At 28.1% G+C, this 24,877-nt stretch overlaps 1 protein-coding gene across 1 annotated transcript; it reads right to left on the minus strand.

Moving 5' to 3' along the window:
* Positions 1–5,084: 5,084 nt before the first annotated feature.
* On the minus strand, positions 5,085–13,139 carry LOC132935284 (uncharacterized). The gene is made up of 9 exons (XM_061001780.1): positions 12,880–13,139; positions 12,207–12,441; positions 12,009–12,116; positions 11,662–11,876; positions 11,446–11,539; positions 10,209–10,294; positions 9,941–10,102; positions 8,113–9,873; positions 5,085–5,126 (listed from the first exon to the last, which is right to left on the minus strand). Exons 1-9 carry the CDS (start codon positions 12,898–12,900, stop codon positions 5,085–5,087), a joined length of 2,724 nt encoding a protein of 907 aa, XP_060857763.1. The 5' UTR covers positions 12,901–13,139.
* Positions 13,140–24,877: the final 11,738 nt, after the last annotated feature.

Below are 24,877 nucleotides of genomic sequence, written 5' to 3' on the forward strand. Positions count from 1 at the left end.
CTGCTAAAAATATCATTGTGTAAAATAATATTAAATAGGTACAAATATTATAATAAATATAAAATAAAACATGATATAATATGGAAATTGTTTTTGAAAAAAATATTAGTTCAACCTACGTTATAGGTATTCTATTACTAGTAGAAAAGTAAATTACGAATTTTCTATGGCAATATAAATATTAAAATATATAATTAAATATCCTTATAGAAAATATAATATATCTCTAAACTATATTATGTACCTACATATCAATATGTCTTTTCCTTGACGTTTTTTGTACTCAATGATTAATGTAATCAAATTCAAATTTAATATATCCTTTACAGTTTCCGATCAATGATGAGGTTTAATCGTATTTTATTGTAACTACCTATATTGTTGTAATTTAAAAATGTCTTTCGTTGTTACTTAAAACTTTTAATCTATATTATTTTTGAATTCAATGTTTGATGTAAGAATTAACTCAACATACTTTAGTTACAATGATACCACATAACTACCTAAGTAATACCATAACTGTTTTCCGTATACAATAAAATAATTGTATATAATTTAGCTCATCCGTTACGATAACAATGACACCTACAATAAATTTACTGTACCTACATCTGAGTGGCAGCGTTGGGAATTCGATATATCATGGAAATATAATTAGATTTAACACAAGTTCTTAGCAACCTATTATATTTATTTTATTATTTTAAGCATATTAATTAATATTGATTATTATTATACATATTTGATGTTACGTATTTTATAAGATTTTGTATAATCATTAGGTATCATTATTTTATTGATTATTACATACATATGACAAGTCAAATCATACTGAATACGGGTTCATTAAATATTTTTAACATATATTGTAAGTAAGTGGTGTAATGCCATATATAACTTATAATACAGTTTGGAGTTTAAAATAGTTCAACATTTTTTTTTATTATTTAAAAAATACGCCTTAACTACCGGGGTTATTAGCGTTTCAAAATACATATTACAAATTATTTAAATTTTACAAAAGAATAAGGTGTACATAAGATAATTAATATGGTACAATCATAGGCGTGCGCAGACTTTGTGCGCAGGGGGCCCCCTTTAAAATGTTTGAACCAAAGAGTCTTGTACTTATGACTACCGTAAAAAGGGGTGACTTCGGACATGTGGGGTGAATTTGGACAACACCATGTTTTTTTAGTAATCTTATAACTATTTTAGAACACACGTTTAATAAAAGTTGAAAACTGATACTCTACGTTAATATCTATTGTAACTTCAATAGAAAATAATATTTATTGATGACATAATGGTGTCAAATTACATGTTATGGAGGTAAATACAAAATATAATATTTTTGTATTTTTAAATTACATAACTACATTGACTACTGAAGCACAACAGCAAATAGAAATATTTGACTGCGGTTTTCGATTACCTACACCCGTTAACTTGTCTGTGTTAATTGGTAATTGCATTGATTTTATAATATACTATAAAATCAATGGTAATTGGTACACTATATGTGCAAATTGTTAAGTAACTTGATCTCACACTGTAGTGTTAAACCGTCTTAATTATTACCAAACGTGGGTGACTTCGGACTACACATTAACCAGGCCCAGATCATATGTCAACAATGTAGGAGGTCGTCCGTATATAAGAATTATAATCCTAATGTTATTTAAAATGTCGTTGATGGTGTTAGTTATAAAAAAATTACAACATAATAAGTAAAAATAGAAAACTAAAAAATAAATTTTAAGTTGGCATGTTTATAGAAAAGTAAATAATTTTTTTTTTAGAATATTTAATAAATTATGTTATATTTGCGATAGGTATATGTATGGGGTTTTTTATTTCAATTCATTACATTTTTTTTTTAAATATAGAATAATAAACAAAATATGTAAGAAAATGCATATGTCAACATACGTTGTACACAAATATTACATTTAAAAAAATTGTATAGCTATCATTACAACACCAGATAGGGTACTTAAAGTATAAGATATAGGTATAAGAATCATTAACAAAATTAAAAACACAACAATGGAATGCAGGTAGTACGAACTTTCAGTTTCAGTTCTATCTTCCTAATTTTTCCTATGTAATATGTAAGCTTTAATTTAATCACATTTCCCCATTTATATTGTGTAATAATATATATAAATGTCCAATTTAAATGTTATTCAAACTTACAACTTTCGACTTTAAAACTTTCAAACTTTCAATTTTTTTTTTCTTTAAATCTCTCTTCTATTTCAATGTTTGTATTGTTCTCACTCTCGCCCATGAGCGGTGTTGCGAGGGCACAACACAAAAAAGTGCAGGTTGTATGTAATGATATGTTCACACACCATTATAATAAATAAACTAAAATCTTATAGAATAACGGCCAGACTGCTGTTTGTAGATAATATTGTAGGAGTTTTAGGTTTTAGATGAAACAAAGTAATACTTCAAATACACAATTGAATTAAAGAACGCACTGGCACTGATTATTGCTTGCATAAGGAGTCCAGTTGTCGCTCGTTGAAATTGGTTTTTTTGAGACTTGAGAGGTTGTTACTCTGGTGGTTGGTGATCATGCACTGATTTTAGGGACGACAAGGATATGCTGACCAGAGAGTGGTAGGCGGCTTTTTCAAAAAGGTTATCGTGAGCATCGGAACTAGGTTATTCTTTGGCGGCAGATACACTTTTTGCCTTTCCTTCTCTCTGGCAGTCTGGTGGCATATAATAAAGTCACACACCCTACATTTTACCGTTATAAGTGCGTGCCGATTTCATAATCCGTAGACATATCATACGGATTGTCTCTTTTTGTCGTTTATAATGGTTCTATTGGATGTGACCGATTTCTACAAACGACAGTCTGGCCGTTATTTATTATTCTATAAGATTATAGTTTATTTATTATAATGGTGTGTGAGCATATCATTATAATCTATATTGTCCGAAGTCGACCATTGTAATTATAACATCAGTTTTTAATGAAATCTAATAGGTACGTGTCCATTTTACGGGTCACTCCAGACAAAATTCAACTTTTAAAAAAAGTGTGAACTTTAATGACCTTAATGATTATTCTTCTGCTATCTTCTTTTCACTCTTTATAATAGTATTTTATTTACTAGTTAGGTATAATATCCTATATAGTGATACCTAATAAGAATATTCTGTTTTTTAGGTCTAAAATATTCGTTATTTGTAATTATTATTTTAACTAACCTAAGTGGTATGTAATATTATCTACAAGTTACAACCGTGAAATAACGTAAGTATATAAATGAAGTAGTTGATAGATTACAAAGTGATTAAAAAAAAATAGTCTACTACCTAATGTAGTGGATAGTAGAGACGTAGAAGATTCTTTGATAATAATGAATCATTTGGTCGATGATAACTGATATATTAATAACTTTATTACATTTATTCATAGATATCTAAACTATGAGATTCAAACTGGCTTCACTTTTTTCATGTAAAATGTAAAAATGTTCGCTATCTAGTATAGCAAAGATATCTTAGTATTTATTAATGAAAATGCCAGGGACCGCGGGAGGGTCATATTGTTATGAACCTCTGTATGTATGCTATATGCCTTCTGAGACATAGTAATAGTGTAGTATAGACAGTATAGTATAGAACAAACATTATAGTAATTAAATAAAGAAATTATTCATTTTCCAAACGTTATGTACAATCTAAACCCTGAACCTAGTTAACATTTTTAATACTAGTAATGCTTATAATATATTATGCATGTACAATAGCGGTTTCTTATTTTTAATAAAATAAACAATTTTAGGGTAAGACGGAGGTTTCGTGCTTAAATGGTTTTTCTTAATATTATCATTAAACTTAATGTAAGTATAGGTATGCATAATACACAAAGGTACAGACATAATATAATATCGGTGTAAATATGGACGACCAAGATCGACTAGTTGGTCTCGAACGATTATAAAGCCGATCTCCCTTTGTTGGAACAAACCAGGAACTTATTATTTTGCGAATTAACCAGCAGCTTATGTGATATGGTATTTTCTCACATGATAGTTGTAAAAACTGAATATCGACTACGTGAGAGATTCACAGCTATACATTCTGATGAACATTAATTAAAGCAACGTCTTCCTTTTTAGGATTCATTGACTATTCTTCAGATTATAATCAACTGACCAACGATATGAGTTGCCACACTTCTACGCCAACATTACACTCATTACAGTATAATTATATTGTTTAATATTTTGAAATTATTAAGGAATTTAACGTGATACATGAAACACTAATATTTATTTAATTCGACATTTTAATTTTATTATTTGTATGAGTATGGTTATTATTAATATTAGTAACCTATGTAAGGACTTACAAATACAATTTTTTTTATAAATATTTTTTACGTGATTCAAACCTCAAACGTAAAATACATTCTTAGTAAATTTTAATCAACAAAATATTGGTCATCACTGGTAGGTACCTATATTGTAATATTTTACATATTATTATTGTACAATATATTATTTTCAGTGCCGGATTAACCCAGTTTTTGACTGTAATAAATGTAATAAATATTATTATATATTATAGTGAAGAAAAAAAATATTGTTTTCCAAACGTTAATGGAACTTGTAAATATTATAAATCAAAAATGTTCGTTAATATTGCAATAGGTATCTATATAATTTTTTTTTGTATCGTATTTACTTTTATCATACACTTACTTGAAAGCAACCGTCGCATACTGAAACCATCCATAGGTACCATCATTGGTGTATATCGTAGTATATTATATGCCATGTTCCTAATGTAAAATAGGTATAATAGATGGGTACATAATTAAAAAAAATAAAATACAAAATACAAATGGTACGCATCGTTACCTCTGGGTGTAGGTATATAAATCATTTTTCATTGAACCTCGTTTATTCTACCCTATTTTACCTATAATAAGTGGTGAATTAAAATATCACGAAAAATACGTTAGCCGTTTGTGCTCGGTCCAGCCTATAATATAGTGAGGGGGTGATAATTTTATTTTTCGTTTAGCACGGACGGCTAACGTATTTTCCAATTTATTTCAATTCACTCCTGATTATTAAATTGGGAGTTAAATACTAAAACAGTTTATATAAACATGTCAATATTGTATTTTAATTGAAACGCGGAAAACTCAGCATTTTTGTGATTTTCCGATATTTTCAACCACTTACTAGTACTCTAGAGTCTAGAGTAGTACAGCAGTTGTTGTTAAAATATTCAGTTTTCAGAGCTATATTGTTACTAAATATATTTGCTTATTGTTATAAGATAATATGTTATATAAAATATTATTTTGTATTTTTATAAAACGTATTAATTAAATATTATAATTTTACTAGGTATATCGTATATATTTATATTTAAAAATATTCATTCAACAGCGTTCTATATTTTCACAGAAATGAAATTCGTATATTATTCTATTTGTTTTTGTATTATTTTTTTGTTTTTAATATCTATGGTTTAAAATTTATTGTCAAAGGCCATGAGTTTTTTTTTTTTACAATCTCTAGTTTTTCATTATAGATATTGTGTAAGCAATTAAAACAATAATGCGTGTTTCGTGCGATTATAATAATATATTAGGGAGACGGTCGGACGGAGTGGACTACGGCGTCGTCAAGTTATGACAATGTATTAGAAGGCAAACATTATTAAAAGTTTATACTACTATAGTTGATAATAAAAGTTTCAATTTATGAACAAAAATAATAATAAACATGAGCTGCATTTAAAATTATAAAGGGATAGGGATTGCATTAAGATCTTGTTATAAGAATATAGTATTAAGGACATAGGGAATTTAACAAGGTGACTTAGCACTTGTCAGCGTGTTGTGTGTAAATTAGTGTGCGGTGAGTTTGATCAGTAATCTGTATATAATCCTTAAAGGAATACAATTATCATAATGTATTCGAATACTATTTTTGAAGATTAGGTATTTTGAATATATTTTATAATATTACACATGGAAATAATATTTTACCATTGTAATGCAAAATATATTACCAAATAACATATTTATATGTTATATCAGTCTAATATATAATATATAATAATATATATCTAATATATATATAGCGTATATTTAGCACGTAAATATATATGAATATAGCACAGAATACAGAAGTATAGATATATTTAGATTGTTGAATTTTACTTCTCGGAACAATTCATATGTACACGCCGATTGGTAGATCTGTCAGGTATAACGGTATTTGACGTTTGATGAAACATAATTTTATTTTAACATCAAATTTATGTTCACTTTTTTTTTTGGATAGTTGTTTGCAAATAGCGAGACTGTTGCTCGTGCAGTCGTGCATCAGATTTGTTTATTTTATAAATATATATGAATTATATTTCGGTCTAGGTATGAATAAACCAGTCAGGTAGGCTCACACATCGGTGGGTAATTACAAAATTACCTTGAAATTAAGCCTATAACCTGGTCACCGATGCACTCTTTCATTAAAAAAAAAAAGAATCAAGGAAATCGGATGACTAGTTTCAGAGTACATTCGACACAAAGATTCGATTTTCACACATATATATAGCATATATTTGCACGTAAATATATGAATATAGATATATTATTATATATATATATAGTTTAGATATATTTAGATTGTTGAATTCTACTTTTCGGAATAATTCATATGTACACGCCGATTGGCAGATCTCAGGTTTAACGGTAAAAAATGTATAACGATACGTTGAACGGTGTTGATTTGTATGCGTTACAAAAAATATGGACTTGCTTTTATAGTATAGATAACTATTTTAGTGAGTTAATTTTCAAGGATATTTGTAGTTCATGTAATGTTAAATTTACGTTATTAATACAATCATTTTTTTACGTTTTAAGTAAACTTGAAATAAGTATGTATTAATATAACATAAATATTACAATTTTTTGCTCAGTTGGAGACTATAGGTAGTGACAATGACACAATTTTTTCTTCACACACTGTCTGCGTATTAAGTTAAAAAAAAGTTAATTTGTCTATACAACGCTAGCGTACTTAATTTTTTTCCAACCCAAAACTAAATTATAGGATATAGTGTTAATACCCACTGTGCAAAAAACCGTTACAGTTATGTAAAAGAACCATTCCCAAGGAACTATGGAATATTCCTTTGGAACTTCCATACGAGTTCCAAATACATTCCAGAAACGCCTTATGCCATGTTGTTTGAAACATTATATAAAACATTATGTAACTGTATTCAGATTTATGTTACCTGAATGGTTTTTTTTGAAACACTACAGTAATATTTTTCTAAAAACTATTCCCGGGATGTTTGTATGTACTATCGATTAATAGTTTGAAATATTATGTTCCCGATATGTTTTTGTTGTAACTTTATAGGAACATTTGCTGCAGACCCCCCCCCCCCTCATATGTATCCAATGAAACATATTAATATACATTTATAATTTTATACTTAAGTATAATTATAAATTATAATAATTGTAAATAAATAACACATTATGCCAATAAATTATCATCAATTTAGTAACCAATGGAAACACTTAAGTTTAGATAATTAACAATTACATAAAATATACACAGTTATTAGATTAGTTGAAATATAATTAAAAATAAAATAAAAAAATCCAATTTGTACCATAAATAAGTTTATTTTAAAATAAATTTCCATATAAAACCTAGATATAAAATATATATACAATTTATATAAGTACCTATGTGTATTACATATTATGGTACCATAAAATTCAACTACTTCATTATTGTTTTTATTAGTTGGGTAAATAATATTATTATATTGTATGTCCCTTAATACAAAATTAAAAATAATTGATTTTGAAATAAAATATAGGTATAGATTTTAAATTTAAACTTTAGTTTTACATTTTTACACTTATTTAATTTAAATAATACACAATATATTTTCATGTTGACATACAATTAAATATTTAAACATTATATATTATATATATTGTACAACTACTAACTATATCAAACATTGTGACATAATGAAATCACAACAGCTTGATTATTAACAAGCTGAGAAAAAAAAACATTTATACTTTACAGTATTTAAAACAATATCATAAGGACTTGATATATGATTGGTATTAATTAAATAAATTCCAACATGTCTACTGGGCACGGGTTTTATAAATAAATCGCTAATGGTTAATATTTTTACTACAGTTAGTTTTATAGTATTATCAATTTTTGAATTTTGTTTATAAATATTTTTAATTATTGAAATATTACCATCATCTAAGATAATACACTGATCTTTTGGATTACTACAGCTAAGAACATAATTATTTGAACTTAAAGTAATTTGATTATAATAAATGGTTCCAAAATTTGAAATATTTTCATTTATCTTAAAAGATTTAATTAAATTATTCTCATCATAAGTCAAAACTGCCATCAGTTCTTCTCCTTCAGATGCAAATATTTTATTTTGAATTTCTGAAAGAGGGTATCTACAACACTTCATAGATTTTTTTAGTATCTGAAGATAGTTTTCATATTTAAATGAACTATAATTATCTAAAGATCCGTGCAAGTGTGCATAAAATGGTAAGTGGATTAAACTATGGACATTATAGTTAATAAATTGAGGACCATATTGCGAAGAATAGTTTTCAACGAATTGTCGTAAAAGCTTCAATGCTAAATTATTATTTTCATCACTTATTTGATCTGAGCATAATATTCGAATTGATACAACTAAAAGAAGAAAGTGTTCATAAAATTCTTTTTTTATATTTGATTTTAATACAATAACTCCTGTATAAAGAAGAATTTGTCGAAATTCTGTAGCTTTCCAATACTCCAGGTCATCAAGAGATCTTGGCAGGCGAGCAAATTCAGATGGTACTGACTTTCTTAAATTGAATAAAGATAGAGAAATATTAGATTTTTTTTCTTCTATAATTCTAACAGGTTTTTTCCCCCGTATCCAAAACTCAAGAAGACGTTTCATTACCCCTTGGCAAACACAATGCATATAATCGAGGACAACTGTACTCGTCACATCTATAGGAAGTTCGATTAAAGGACTTAACCCATCTTTGTGATACTCAGGATTAGATTTAGATCTAAATGAATCATTAGTACGTGGCGGAGCAGACATATCTAAAAAACATACTCTTCTTTCTATATAATCTCCTTCTACTTCACAAGAGTTGCACGAAAAATACCCATTATGGTTCTTAACATTTAATAAGAATGATTTTTTTGCTGGTGCATCAGCTACAAAATGATTAATTTCAAAGTTAATTTGTTTATTTTCAATTTTAATACCGCAAGTTAATAAGTTTTGTAACTCAATTATAAATGGTCTAAAATATTCATTTATGTTGCCAGGTTTGCTTTTATAACTATGGTAAATACCTACGGGAAAAATCTTTTTCACAAAAATAGGTAAATTAGTAAAGGATAATAAGATAGGCCAAAACTGAGTTTTTGAGCTCTTTGCTAAAGGTAGGCCATCAATATTAAAACTTAACTTAATTGTCATGTTATTAGGAATATATTGTATCTGTTTAACTAAATGAGGTTTAATTATATTTAATATACCTATATCTAAATATGAACCATTTTGAATTTCAATGATAGGATGATTAACTTTATATTCATGTAGAATAGTTCTTATATCTTTTGGAACCTTGAAACCAATACTACGCAGAATAGATAATATTTCATTTGCACTTCCATGAGATACATTAAAGTTTACAGCCCATTTACAAAGTCGTTTTATTAAGTCTTGATTTAAATCTTCTTTAGTAATAACTTTGTTTTCAAAAATTGGCTTAACTTTTTTTGAAATATCCTAAAAACAATATATAAAAATGTATTAATAATATGTAAAAAAAAAAATTAACTACATTAATACTAACATTATAAGATGCACGTGCTGCCATTACAGGTAACAGAGTTTCTTCTTGTAAGTGTTCAATAAATAATGGTTCCAAACTAATTTCTGCATTGGATGGTTTTACTTTTTTATGCTCATTGAAATGTTTTGTTACTTTAATTGGATCTACTGTTTGATTGAAAATCTAAAAGAAAATTGTACTTGTGAGATAAAATTGTTAACTTACCAACCAAAAAAAAATTTAAAAGGGTTACAATGGATTTAAGAATTTTACTATTATTATTACTAACTTCAAGTTCATTCTTAAGTCGCCTTTTAAATTGCCGATTAGATATGCATCCAATATTTTTCACTCTTCTACGAGGTGTTATCGACCCTAAAAAAAATTAACATCAGTATTTGTTTAAAACAAAAATAAAATGAATCATAAAAAATATTTAGTTAGGTAATGCAACAAATTATAATAAAACAACTCATTTTATTATGTATAAAATAAAATATTAAATTCTGAACTACTTTGTTGGAAAAACTACAAAATGACAATTTAAAAGTTGGTAAAATTTAAAGTTAGTTTAAAACAATTATTATTGTAAATTTTCAGATTGTTTTTCTCTGTCAAATCTCGTTTTAGCAGTTCTAAACCAACACTGGACATCTAATTCAAAGTTTGAATCTGAATATTGGAGATACTGATTTTTGATTAAACCTATCAAAAAAAAATGTTTCAGTACACAATACTATAGCACCAAAATAACACAACACACTTTTCATTATAGCAATAATTTTTAAATCCTGAATTCTGAACTTAGTTGCATCCTTCTCAAAAGCTCTACCTGTCCATGAACATTCAATCGCAAATTTGTTAGTAAATAATTTGGAGAGAATTCTTCTTATATTACTTTTTGCATCAACACCACCAACAGAGCAAATCATCAATTGCTATCAAATATAAGTTGTGAATGCAATAAAAACAAATAAAAAAATATTGTAATGCAATTTTTTCTAATATCTACTTACAAATTTTTCATTGATATCACTATCTGAACTTAATTTGCTTTCACATTCCAAAACACTTATTTTGGAAGAAAACGGAAATTGATCTAAAAAATTTTTGTCTGGAATGTTTGACAAAACTGGTGTTATTTGAGAAGTGAGAGTTGCTACTTCAGTTCTTAAGCTACTAATTTGGTTCAGCATACGTTCATTCATTAAGCGATTAGTTATCATCTCATCCAGGATCTTTTTTAAAATACCTTGCTGGGTTTCTGATATATAATAAGAATTAAAATTATTTATTTATGACTGGATATCCTCCTATTTTATTTGATGAAAGTAATATTTAGCAGAGCAATTTTTCTTAAATTTTTTTGTATGGTGACCCACAAATTACAATATATATAAGTTAAAAACCACCCCGCCCCAAGTTGTAGTGTTTGATGATATTTAGTTAAAAATTAATAATAATTATTATTATTAGTTACTATTTTATTACTTATAGCTATAAAATATTATTGACTATTAGTTTACCTTCATATGTTCTTGTACTTGTGCTGGGTTCATTTGAAGATGCTACAATTTGCGAGGTGCTAAAATCATTTGGATATGCTTCAAAATTAGGAACCTGTTTTACAAAAATAAACAATAACATTTTACAACAATAAGTAATAAGTAATAACTAATAAAGTAATAACATATTGTGTTAAATATATTGTCATAATTTATTAAAGTATACAAATTAATTACCTGTTCTAAGCTGGATGTTTCTCTAGAATAATGATCAGTTGTTAATGACATGTCTGAATATTTTGATTTAGCAACTGATATTTGTGGCTCTGTTATTGACATATCTGTATATATTGGAGAAGTAGATAATTGTGGTATATCATCCATAAAATTCATGTCTTGAGAACCAATCAATAAACTATTAGATATAACTGGAGCAATAACAAAACCAATATCTAGATACAAACATTTAAATTAAATATTAATCATTATCAAAGTGCTGTTACTGTATGGTTTTTTGAGAATTATTGTAAATAATAATATGTAACATTAAAAAAAAAAAAAATTCTATAATCCACTTTAGGTACCTTCGTCGTCTGTAGTATCAGTATCTGGAGTCCTGCATCTTTTTTTTGCCACTTGTTCTTCATTGTCAGATGTCACTACTTGTATATGCCACGCTTTACCAAAGTTTTCTAGTAGTTAAACATAGCACTAATTAGTTCATATTTTTAGTATGTTTACTCATCAAGATACTGTCAATTAAATATGGTTTTTTTTCTTACCGTAAGTTTTGTTACCTCCAAGAATTTTAATTTGATACTGTGACCATGTATCGTTTGGTTTTATAGCTTTTTTTAAATCATCGCTAGTCACAGTTCTTATTGGTGGCCATTTACAAAATTTGATTGTGCTAGTGGCTAACTTTTCATTTTCATTTACCACCAGCCAATTTATGGGAAGAACACTATAATCTTTAGTGCCTGTGAATTTTGCAACAACCCACTTCATTGACCAATTCTAGAATTCCATGATAATAAGATTAACTACATTAACTACACTAATAACCAATAAGTTACAAAGGTACGCGTATGGTTCACAGTGTTTCAGTTTACGCAATCACTTTAACTACTATTGCGCGTTTCTCTCGTCAGTATGGTATGTATGAACTTTACAATGTAAACCAAAAACACGAGCTAAGAGCGGCACCAAAGGCGCGTTTTTCGATTTACATTATTTAGGTTAGCACGTCCCGACGGATTAAAACTATACGCACCATCATGCCGTCGTCGCGTACGAACTTAAATATTGTAAATCAAAAAACTCGCATTATATGCACGCCTAACTTAGACGTTAGTCCTAGGTGTATAAGTATTATTCACCAGTGGCGTGCCTGCCAACCATGCAAAGACATTGTTATAACTTATAAATAATAATGTAATATGAAATAGACCTTACCTTTTTATTCACATTCGCCATAGCCGGAGTATTCGGAACGTATATTGTTTATTTAATTAACTAATCACGATTCAAAACACTTAAAACAAAACAAATCGACGCCGTCGTTTACAGTATCCTCACCGGTCAAGTCTCGCCACAATTTAACGTAAATAATAAATATAATACAAATATTAAGTACTTATGTACTTATGAGAACACTAAAAGAGTAAAGACAGACAGAGCAGATAAATGACAATGAGAAGTAGAGAAATGACGCATTGACGCTGCCGCCCGCAACTCGAAAGTCACCGATGACCGATAACCAGTATTTTACGTATAACCGATTACAATATTGTGTATCCCAATACTTATTTTTAGATATAACGATACAAAATTACCCATTATTATCATCGTATCGACAAGAGCTAGTGTATTTCTGTAAAGTTCCCGTAACGTATTTGGAACATTACACATTTACAAAGCAATGTTTTTATAAAACCATAAATGTAGGTCTGTAGGGAACGTTTCAATGTAATGTTTACATTGGAACTTAAAATGTACATAACTCATATTTTTGTGGAACATTACAGTAACATTCAGGGAATGTACCATTTTTATGTTAATATTGGAACTTAAAATGTATATTCCTGGAATGTTTGTAACAGTTTCTTGCACGGTGGGTACTTCATACAGTATTTCCATATAAGTAAGATTCGAATGATATACATTTTTAACTTTAAACAATTTATGATACATATTTTTTGACATGAAAACGAAATAGACTGAAATAGTGAATAAAATTAAAACAATATAAATTCACTTAACTTACTTCTTAAAAAGAAAAATTAACTCGTTAATTTCACGTAAATTAAGAAAGAAATTTAGTAAGTTAACAGTTAAGCTAATGAAAAGCAAAAGTAACTAGTTAAGTTAAAAAGTTAAAATAAAATTAACTTTTAAACTAAATTTTAACTTTTTAACTCGTAAACACATTTTAAATTTGGTAATTTTTCAATAAAATTAAAAAAAAAATTTAAATGATGGATAGTACTTAATAAATATAATTTTTTAATACTTTAACATTTTTTCTGAAGGATATTTATTATTAATAATGAACCGAAAAAAAAACACAACAATCACATGGATTTTACACTGTTTTAAACATATTATTATGTTTTATTTGTTTAAATCAATGAAAAAAAATGTTTAAAAAAAATGTTTTAAATTCATGTTCTAAACATAATAACCCTATCAGTTATCCCCGCAGTCCTCGATAATACGGAAAAATAACATCACAACCCTGGGAGGAATACGTGGCCCGCAGTTGTATTGACATTCTCCGCCTAGGTACGGTACTAGGTTGTATAATTATGAAAGTACTTACCAAACATCGGTCGACGGTTGTGTAAAAAATTTGGCATCCCTAAGTAAAACAGAAGAAATGACGGATTTATTTAGGACAGATAAACAGTATTATAATATAATTATAAATAATAGCCCTATCGTGAAATTGAAGATTATATTATTACATTTTACACAGTTGTAAATGCATTTTTAAATGGTGGGTGGACTAAAAAATAATAAGCGAAATATTATATTGCGATATTATACTACATAATATTATGAAAATAAATTAGACAATGAATAAAGAACTTGTGATATTAATTAAATAAAAATAATATTACCTATATTAATATAATTATCTATAATCACAAAAATTGATTTTGAATAAATTTAATAAATAAACGTAGGTATACTTGGGTATCATTATACAATATAAGTAGTACGTAGATTTACCGAAAAATACTAATCGTTATTTAACTGTTCTATCTTAAATGTGTGCTTATAAACATTGTCAATTTTTTAATTAAAAAAAAAACTATCACAATTTACCTACATTTAAAAAATTTAATATCGGTTCTTAATATGTGGTCTGCGGCCCCCTGAGGTGCCGCAATACTCATGTCGGGGGTCCGTGTCAGCATTAACACATAACATACATCAATAATAGTGTGTGCATATATTATTACAATATTGTTGGATTATTATTATTTTTTAGGTATTATTATTTTTTTGGTAGGGGGTCCACGATTTCTAAAAATTATTCATCAAGGGACTATGATCTACAAAATGTTAAGTATTGCTCATATAATATAATATTATTTATTATTAATAGGTACCTACTGACTTTGTCACCTCAGGACCAAAGTTAGCATGCTACTGGTTTTCTCGATCTACACGGACAGGTCGCGCGATCAGTAGTACATGCATAATATATTGACCGTTCCTTTGACTCGTGTCAAATTTTGTCGATAGTCCTCACAGTGAACGGCAACAGTGATAAATAATATAATTGTACAAGTATGCCGATCCGACGGCATGGCAAGTAACCACTAGCACAAAATATCGGATGAGTACTCCAGTCTTGGTAATTGTGTTCTTGCACGTGTTTTCGTGTCCGGAAAAAATATACACACCTATACCCTCAATGGCAAAGGATAAATGTCTATTGTGTCGTTTGGGTCTTAGACACCGATGTAGGTCAGACACAGTTAGTGTTCGGACTTTTCTCGATAAATTTATCTAGATGAATATCAGCTAGATAATTATTTGTTCATCTTTTATCTTATCTAGATAAATAGTTACAAGATATCTGAACGTCTTAGATAATTTATTTACTAATCTAAATGAATTCATCTAAATACATTTTTTATTGATAAAAATCGCGAAATTGAACAAACGCATTTTAAATATTTATACAGATTTTCAAACCAAGTTTATGGTTTATAAATAATGTAATTATTTTTATTTATACGATTATTATTATTATGTTCCTTGTGCCCAACTAAAATATACCCAAATTTAAAACATATTTTAAAAAAAATGTGTACCTTTTTTTTATTTAGATATATTAGAGTTGCATTATCTTTATCTTTATCTAGATAAAAAACTACTTATCTAATCCGAACACTGCACACAGTGACTATATTATGTAGGAACCATGGCAAAAGTACCTATATATAAGTAAATTATATATATAAAAAGCACGTTGTGTTGAATTACGTTGTTTCCCGCTGTTGTAGCGTTGCTGTTATGGGTACATAGTGCACGATAATTTTACAAACATTTCGATTTAAAAATATAGTGTTTGAATAATAGCGGTGGCCTCATTTGGTAAGCGGGTGGTGTTGCCGATGTCACCCAGTCTCGTTTTAAATTCACTTAGACGTAATGACCATTTTCATCGTTTTCATATTATGTGGATGGGAAATGAGAAAATAATTTTCAGTTATAATTTAAGTTTATTAGATGTTTTAATATAATATTATGTACGTGGTGTGGGTGTGTGTGTGTTGTGGACAGTCAAAATGTTTGGCCTTTCTCATTGGACTTACGACGGGTCATCGAAAACCAAAAATCATCAGTCGAGTCGAGTATTTATTTTGTATTATGTATGTCTCATTTCTACAAATAATGAAAAAACTGCCCTCCGACGTCACATTGTCACGTATGTACAAAATGAGATCGCTGTGCCACCGATTGCAAGACAATAATTTATCGATTATCTTTCACGATAATATACTGTTCGGGGAGAGCCTTTTTCTAACGAAAAAAACGCGTCGTTAGGTACCTATATAGAATTGGACCGACCGAATGACGCCAGTACGAGATGACAATAAAGCGATATTATTGTATAGGGACTGAAAGTATATTGTGATATTATAACAATACATACTATGCGAGTGTAAAGCCTAAAATATATTATATTATCTTGTACACGTACAGCGAACGAAATAACAATTATATGACATATATGTAGCGTATGCGCCCCCAGTTCGGCAGTCTATAGTTCGAAGAGTTTAATGCATTATTCGAGTCACAATATAGGTAGGTACTCGAAACTATTTCAAGTGCACCGCTCTCTTATGTTGAAATATTATTCGTTTACAGAAACGTAGAGTATAGGCATAATATATTGTAGATAATATAATATTAAGCCAGTAGACTATAATATTATAATAATATGTGGCTAAAGATAAAAACATTGTGTGTTGAGTGTAGACACACTATTTACATCATTCTACGAAAATCATCGAGAATACCCTTTATTCTTTAATTTTAAATATGGTTTATTCCTGCTACAAAGTGTCTTATGGCAATGCAATTTCCGAGACTTTAAGTAAACAGACGTTCATTATGCAAATGGAAATCGAAATCTCTGGTAATTCAATACTCTTCGAGGTGGAACTGATAACATTATGGACATACAATATAATAACGTATTATTACGCAATTACCGCAGTACGCACGGCTCTTTTTTGGTGTACAAATCAGACGCTGACCTGCAATAGAAATTCGTTTGGATATATTATTATATTTTACACAAAATTATTATGTGCAATATAGGCATAACCAGAGGCGTATTTATATATCTTGGTTGCCATTCATTCCGCGTCAACATCGTCGTGCATGCGATTATTATTTTTATATTTTATAATGACCAATGACGTATTATTTCTATGTTGTTTTAATTATCATAGTAAAACTCGGTTACAATATTATACTTATGGTATTATTGATAAACTATTATGTATTTTATTTGTTGTATTTTGTATGCAGTTACAAATTTTTTGTTGATCACAATTAATTATGAATTTAAAATCATTTTCTAATAACGAAATAACATCTCTCTACTATTTTTTTTCTTGACAATTGGTTTTTGTAGTCGTTATCAAAATTATCCGGAATGTTTCAGACATTCATTTGTACAATTCCATAGCCGCAGACTGCTTCGATGATATCTTTTTTTCAATGCTACATTTTCATCGTATCACACCAAGAGAGATACTATTCTAAAAAATTGTATGCGGTTCACCTGACCCCGAAACTGTTATCGATATTCTATATTATTATCAGTTTGTGTGCGCAGTGACGGGCTGTAAGCGTGGAAAACGGAAAACAATTTTTATTTTTATTTTATTTTATTTACGAATTAACTGGTCAAAATACGATGTTAATGTACTGTATTATAATATCATTCTGTGGCTTAGTACAAGAAGACCCAATGTCACATTTTGATAAAATTATGACCAAATTAGATTTGACATTGGTCTTTTTGACATTCGAAAGAATAAAAGGTGGATAAGTGGATGTCGCTCTGCTGTACAGTAGGTTACAAGTGGGTAACTGTAATGGATGGTGTTAAATTTGAATTCAATGATATAATATCATTGTATAAGAAAAACGATTCTGAGCGAAAACGGTCAGTCAGCCTATGATTTTACCAAGTATATTTGATGATATTATTGTGAATAAAGTAATTTATATATAACCTATTAACGTGGAGCCTTGTATTAAATTGTCAATTCTTAGCCATAAAAGTTAAACGTTTTATACATTTTTAACTACAAAATAATTAACAAATTATAAACTTAATAAATGTTGTCAAAATTTGAATTTTAAATGCTTATAAAAAAAAATTGTGCCTATGGACTTTTAATATTTTTCAACTGATATTAGAACGATATATCAGGAGCCTTATATTAAATGTTCACGCTTTTTTACCCAACAAATAAAATTGTATTGATATTTATAGAAAAAATACTAAAAAAATTGAAAACTGACAATGTCCGTAAACCGCTCAAAAATAGTCAAAATATTTTATAAATTTTATGGTATATAGAAAATGCTAATATAAACATTCAGTGAAATTTTCAAGTATCTACAGTCATTCGTTTTTTAATTATAATAAAATAAGAAATTTGTTACATGAGAAATCGAGTGAATATCAAATGTTGTAAAAATATAAATTTCAGACGCTCATAAAAATTTAATTTAAGTTTCTTGTAGACATTTTTTTTTTGATAAAGGTAGACAAGTTTATGAGTGATCTTATATTACATTTTGAAATCTTGGATTTAAAAAGAAAAATTTTTATGAATTCTCAACTCAAAAAAATTTGCTAATTTTTGTGATTTTTCAGTATTTAGTCAAAATTTGAACTTTAAAAGCTTATAAATAAAAACTGTGACAACTTCCGAATACTCCTACAGATAATATAGGTACTACAATACTTTTTATAATAAATTAGAAGAGGTAATTAAATAGCTACTCAGTTACATCATGAGTAGCTTACATGTTATAATATGTAATGTAATATATAGTATACTATATAGGTATATACCTGTTCATCGACAACATTAGTATCAGACATCAGTCTGACTGTACTGCTACACATACTATATTATATATACATAAATGTTACTATTGACAGGTAAGTTAACTACTATGAGTACTCTATCATATTGATCATTCAATATTGAATTAACCACACAAACTGTGTAACCAATAACCATTAAAATAATTAAATTAAATGAATGGTATAAACGGCTATTTTTTTTAGCATAATGTTATAATCTACACTAATAAATATAGGTACTCACGTATATAGCCTAACATAAACACAATTCTGTAGTATGATTTCAATTAATTTATTCAAAAATACATACATAATAATAATAATAATAATAATAATAATAAATAAATAAAAGACAATATTATATTAAACTGACCATTATAATTCTAAATACTATGATATTATACTGGATTTTATAATGATTAATATACTCTACAGTCTACATTTAATAATTAACGTTCAATTGTATATAATGCTCTATTAATATATTTATTTACATACTATATAGCATATAGCTTAATTATATAGCTATATACATATTATTTATGAGTATAATAATATATATAAAAGAAATAAACTATATTTTATATAATAATTTATTATTTATTATATCTAATACATACATTTATGCATAATGCATATATATATTAGTATATAATAATATAATAACAATTTTATTTTATTTTTTAACAAAACTTCTAATGTATTTTCTTCATACCATAATATTGTCATCTCTGTGATCAATTTTGTTAATTATATGCAATATAATAACAGTCAGATCACTAATTTTCTTTTAATAAATAATATTTAAAAAGTGTATGGATATAATATAATTGAGTACCTACATTATGTAGGTATATAATATTATTGATACTAAAAATGGTAATTCACCGAATACGTAGGTACAAATAAGCGATTTAAGGTTTATTACACACAATATTCATACGAATTAAAACGGTTAAATAAGGTTTAATTTAGTCTTCGACGCTGAGTAGAAACAGTTTAAATGCTCGAATTTTGGCAGGAAAAATCATCTGATTAGCTAGGTTATCCCGTAGGCTTAGGCGATAGGCAAAGTGACGTTAGGTAGGTACAATTGAAATTGAAATTTAAAATGGTTTTGTTTTATTAACGAAATTATAATTACATAATAATAAAAACATATTATTACATAAATAAACAATAAATACATACCGCACTCCCGATTAAAAAGTGACACAACTGAAAAAATGTGATTCTTCAATAAAGTTAATTGAAAAAGTACAACATTTTGTAAAACGTTTTGTAACTTCATAAGTTGATCAATTAATTTGATTTTTTCACTATACTCCCTATCATATCTCCTCTTTCCTAAAATTGTTAGATTTTTTTAATTTTTTACTAATCCGCCATTTTTATTTGACAAGTGTCACTTTTAATTTGTCATTTTTTAAATAAAGTTTTGAGTTGTGACGTTTTCAATGCAATAATTTACATTAAAATTGTCGTTATAATTGTTTATTTTAAGGAAAGACAATTATTTAAAACTAAAACTGAATCTTTATTATTTTTATCAAATATAATAAAATTGCGTAAAGATTAAATAAAATAAAATAAATAAAAAACAAAACTGAAAAATCATTGAACTTCATGAATTAAACTTACAGGTTATAATAATAGAACATGACTTAGTTAGGTATAAGGAACCTTGGTCTTTTGCTTATTAAAATGTATTAAAAACAAAACTGAAAAAATCTTAAACTTAATAAAAATATAATTAAAAACAAAACTGAAAAATCATTAAACTTCATTAATTAAACTTACAGGTAATAATAACATAACATGACTTAGTTAGGTATAAGGAACCTTGGTCTTTTGCTTATTAAAATGTATTAAAAACAAAACTGAAAAAATCTTAAACTTAATAAAAATATAATTAAAAACAAAACTGAAAAATCATTTAACTTCATTAATTAAACTTACAGGTAATAATAACATAACTTGACTTAGTTAGGTATAAGGAACCTTGTTTTCAATAAATGTAATCTTAGTCTACCTTAAATTATTATAAAAATCTGCATAAAACTGCGGAATGTGGTTGTTTTTTACTAATGTCAGCAAATCAGTTTTTTTATTTTCTTTAATTTTTAATGGCGCCCTGTATGCATGCTTTAAATCTGCTAGGGGTTGTATTGTCGAGTTCCCTTTACTTTTCCTGTTTAATTTAACAGTTTGAAATTCTTCCGAATACGAATTCTTAAAATAAAACGTATGAATTGAATCCTTTTCAATCTTCCACACCTTCACGGGATAAATCTTCACCTGACTGAAATTGAGTTTGAGATCATCTACCAGTGCCTTAATTGCCGAAAAATCTAAATGTGTCAACTCGTTAACATTGTATGGTTTTCCCCTTTTCTTTGCCATTCGTATTAGTTGTGCATACTGAGATGGTACATAAATGGGACCGAACTTTAATGAATTTTTAACTTGTTTTTCGATTGTGGAATGAACACAGTCCCCTTCATTCTGTGTATGACCAGTTATTAAATATTTATGGGTAATCGAGTTGATATTTGGAAACTTCATAACAGCATACACATAAAGAGCAATCATGTACTTGTTTTTTTGCTGACCACAGCAATTATCCGAATAAAAAACAAAGTCCAACAAATCGGTGCAACCATTATCTTCTTTATCTTTAATTGTATTTTGTAAATACATAAGAACACAACTAGCAATTTCTTCAACTCCACGATTTCCTTCTCCTTCGTGCCAAAAATAACATTCAGTTTGACCAGTATTTAACTCGGAGATAGTAAAATTGAAACTATTCAACTTAGATTTGTAATAAAACACAGAAACGTCACCACGTGGAGCCGGCAAAACTGCTTGCAAGTCATAAACAGATACTATATAATTTGTATTGGATTTCTTTTTGTCTTCATCTTTTTCCTTTCTCGACAACTCTTTTTCCCGTTGATGTGTTTCGTACTTTTCTCTAAATTTTTCTTTATCTTCACCCACAGCGTTCTGGAAGGAAGTGCATAATTCACATTGGTCCTTTTTGGGAGTGAAAAAACTTATGTTATATTCTTCGTTGAATATTTTACTATACATTACAAGATTAACGTGTGAACGACCAGCTGTTAAACAGTCATCTCGGTAGTCTCTCCACAAACTTGATAGTGAATATCCTCCAGCGATATATTCTCGTGTTGTTTGTGCTCGAAGATAATGAGATTCAATTCTAGGTATGGAATCAATGTGTTGGCGGACATCATTTTTTAATTCATCTGAAATTGTTTTATGTTTCATGTGTTTTCCGCGTAATTCTGTTTGGAGAGATGTAGGGATTCCTTTTTTACTGATTACAGTTCGAATTGGACGATCGTTTATATCAAGTGTAGCTTTAAAAAAATGTTTACATACACGAAAACGAGTTTCGTTTATCTCAAAGTAATATGCGTTATTTAGCTTACGATGATTTTCAGTTGATGAATATCTGTATTTGGGCTTGATGGATAGCATACAGGTTGCTATGTAACTGCGCTGCTTACTCAAATCACCTAACGACCAATATTTTTCAAAAATATTCTGCCTTTGAGTCTCATCAATTTTTGAAGTACATTTTTGTTTACACTGATTACCGCAAGGAGGACGCAATTTTCTCACATCGTATTTCTTTTTACTTTTAGAAGCTGAAGTATAGCTTAATCCAGAATTTCGGTTAATTTTTGCTTTTTTGATAGTCCATTGATTAGAATTCACCTTTCTCTTTTTTCCTTTTCTCATAATTTCAAGTTCTGCATTGGAATTTATTTCTGTACGTTCATTGCTATTATTATTTATTCCTGCATTTTCATAATTTTGTTCATACATAACTGCATGGTTATCAATAGAACTGGACGAAGATGAGGAATCGCTGGACGAAGAACTGCTACTTGAAGAACCGCTAGTTGAAGAATCGCCGGTTGAAGGTCTGTTGATCTTTTTTGGTGATAAAATTTTGCAATAGTACTCCGGGTCTACATCTGAATCATAAAAATCACTGCAGTCACTGTTTAATGGTGAAATTTCGTAGCTTACTGATAATTTTTTTCCGGTACTACACTTTTCATCTCGCTCACGTAAGACTAATAACTTACCAGAAGGTTCTAAATAAAATATAAATTATTACCTGATTAATATTGAGTTCATATTAAACCTAATAAAAAAAACCGTTTATTACTAGTTATCAGTGTCGATATTTCTTTGCCTTGCATTGATTTTTCTTCCCTTTGTTTTTCAAGAAGTGTACTACAATGTGGAATATCGTCTGAAGCACACATATCACGTAAGCCTAATGGATCATCATTAGATCCTAATTACAATTAAAATATTGTGTAATTAATATTGAGTTCGCTTTAAACCAAATAAAAAAAAGTTTATTACTATTTATCAGTGTCAATATCTCATTGCCTTGCATTGATTTGTCTTCCCTTTGTTTTTTAAGAAGTGTACTACAATGTGGAATATCATCTGGAGCACACATATCACGTAAGCCTAATGGATTATCATTAGATCCTAATTAAAATTAAAATTATTGTGTGATTAAAATCAAGTTCACTTTAAACCGAATAGTTTATTTTTATTACTATTTATCAGTGTCGTTATCTCTTTGTCAGGCATTGATTTATTTGCTATTTGTGTTTGAAGAAGATTCATTATACTTTTAGCCCGACTGGACATTGAAAGAATATTTTTTTAATATTTTCAACTTGTAAATACTGAAACATATATCGTGTCATAACTTAAAATTGTTTAATAAAATGTATTAAAAACTGTCATAACTCGAAATACAACTGAAGAAGGATGATAGCTAACTAATTATTAACGTCACAACTAAAAATAAAATTGTATAAATCAAATAACATTTAAAATTATCTTAATTAATAACGACATAAGTCGTAATAATACTTTAAGAATAATATAATATTTTAAATTACCTAAATTAATAACGACACAAGTCGAAATAATGCTTTAAAAGTAATATCATAATAAAATATTATTTTAAATTACCTTAGTGAATAATGACACAAGTCGAAATAGTCCTCTTCTGGAAAAATTTTGCATCAACAAAACTGGCACAAGACGAAATAGTACACTTTTAACAAAATAATAATAAACGTTCACTTGAAGTGGTAAAATGCAAGTGAGATATGACACTTTTGATAATATTGTATCAGCAAAATGTTACATTATCAAAAGTGACATTTGCGCCATCTGCTGGTGAAAAATAGAAATAGACTTGTGACGTTTTTGTACAATAAAAGTATGATATTTACCTAACGTATGCCATGATAAGATGTAAAATCACATTTTTTCAGTTGTGTCACTTTTTAAGCGGGAGTGCGAATTACCTATATATTTATATAGTTTATAACTTTCGTAAATTATTTCGTATGTTCTTCGTATTTCGTATTTGCAAAGCCCAAGAATTTTTTTGTCGTTTAGGGGGGGGGGCGGAGAAATATCTAAAAAATGGTATCGCTCCTGGTACTTGGTACCTGGTACTTTGAATGCAAGGTTCGAAATAGGTCACGCAAATTCACGCCAATTGCACGCTAAATATTGAGACAAAAAAAAGTACTTAAAGTACAAAATTCGGATGAGGGGGGGCTGTAGAAATGTTTCTACAGCCCCCCCCCCCCCACTTTGTTTACATTTTTAAACCTGACCTAGTGCCACGCAAATTTCAAAACCAGTCACGCCAATTCACGCTAATTGCACGCTAAATATTTAACCGAAAAAAAGTTTGAAATTCGATATGGGGGGGGGGGGGGGCTGGAGAAACGTACG

Source organism: Metopolophium dirhodum, chromosome 1 (assembly GCF_019925205.1).
Source record: "Metopolophium dirhodum isolate CAU chromosome 1, ASM1992520v1, whole genome shotgun sequence".
Classification (NCBI taxonomy): domain Eukaryota; kingdom Metazoa; phylum Arthropoda; class Insecta; order Hemiptera; family Aphididae; genus Metopolophium; species Metopolophium dirhodum.

What these genes read in the sequence shown, in the direction of transcription:
- LOC132935284 (XM_061001780.1), bottom strand. Translation starts at nt 12,900, where the DNA reads ATGGCGAATGTGAATAAAAAG. An exon ending in TGATACTACAGACGACGAAG is followed by an intron (nt 11,877 to 12,008) that starts GTACCTAAAGTG and finishes GTTTGTATCTAG; the next exon opens with ATATTGGTTTTGTTATTGCT. An exon ending in AAGTACAAGAACATATGAAG is followed by an intron (nt 10,295 to 11,445) that starts GTAAACTAATAG and finishes AATTTTTTTTAG; the next exon opens with GGTCGATAACACCTCGTAGA.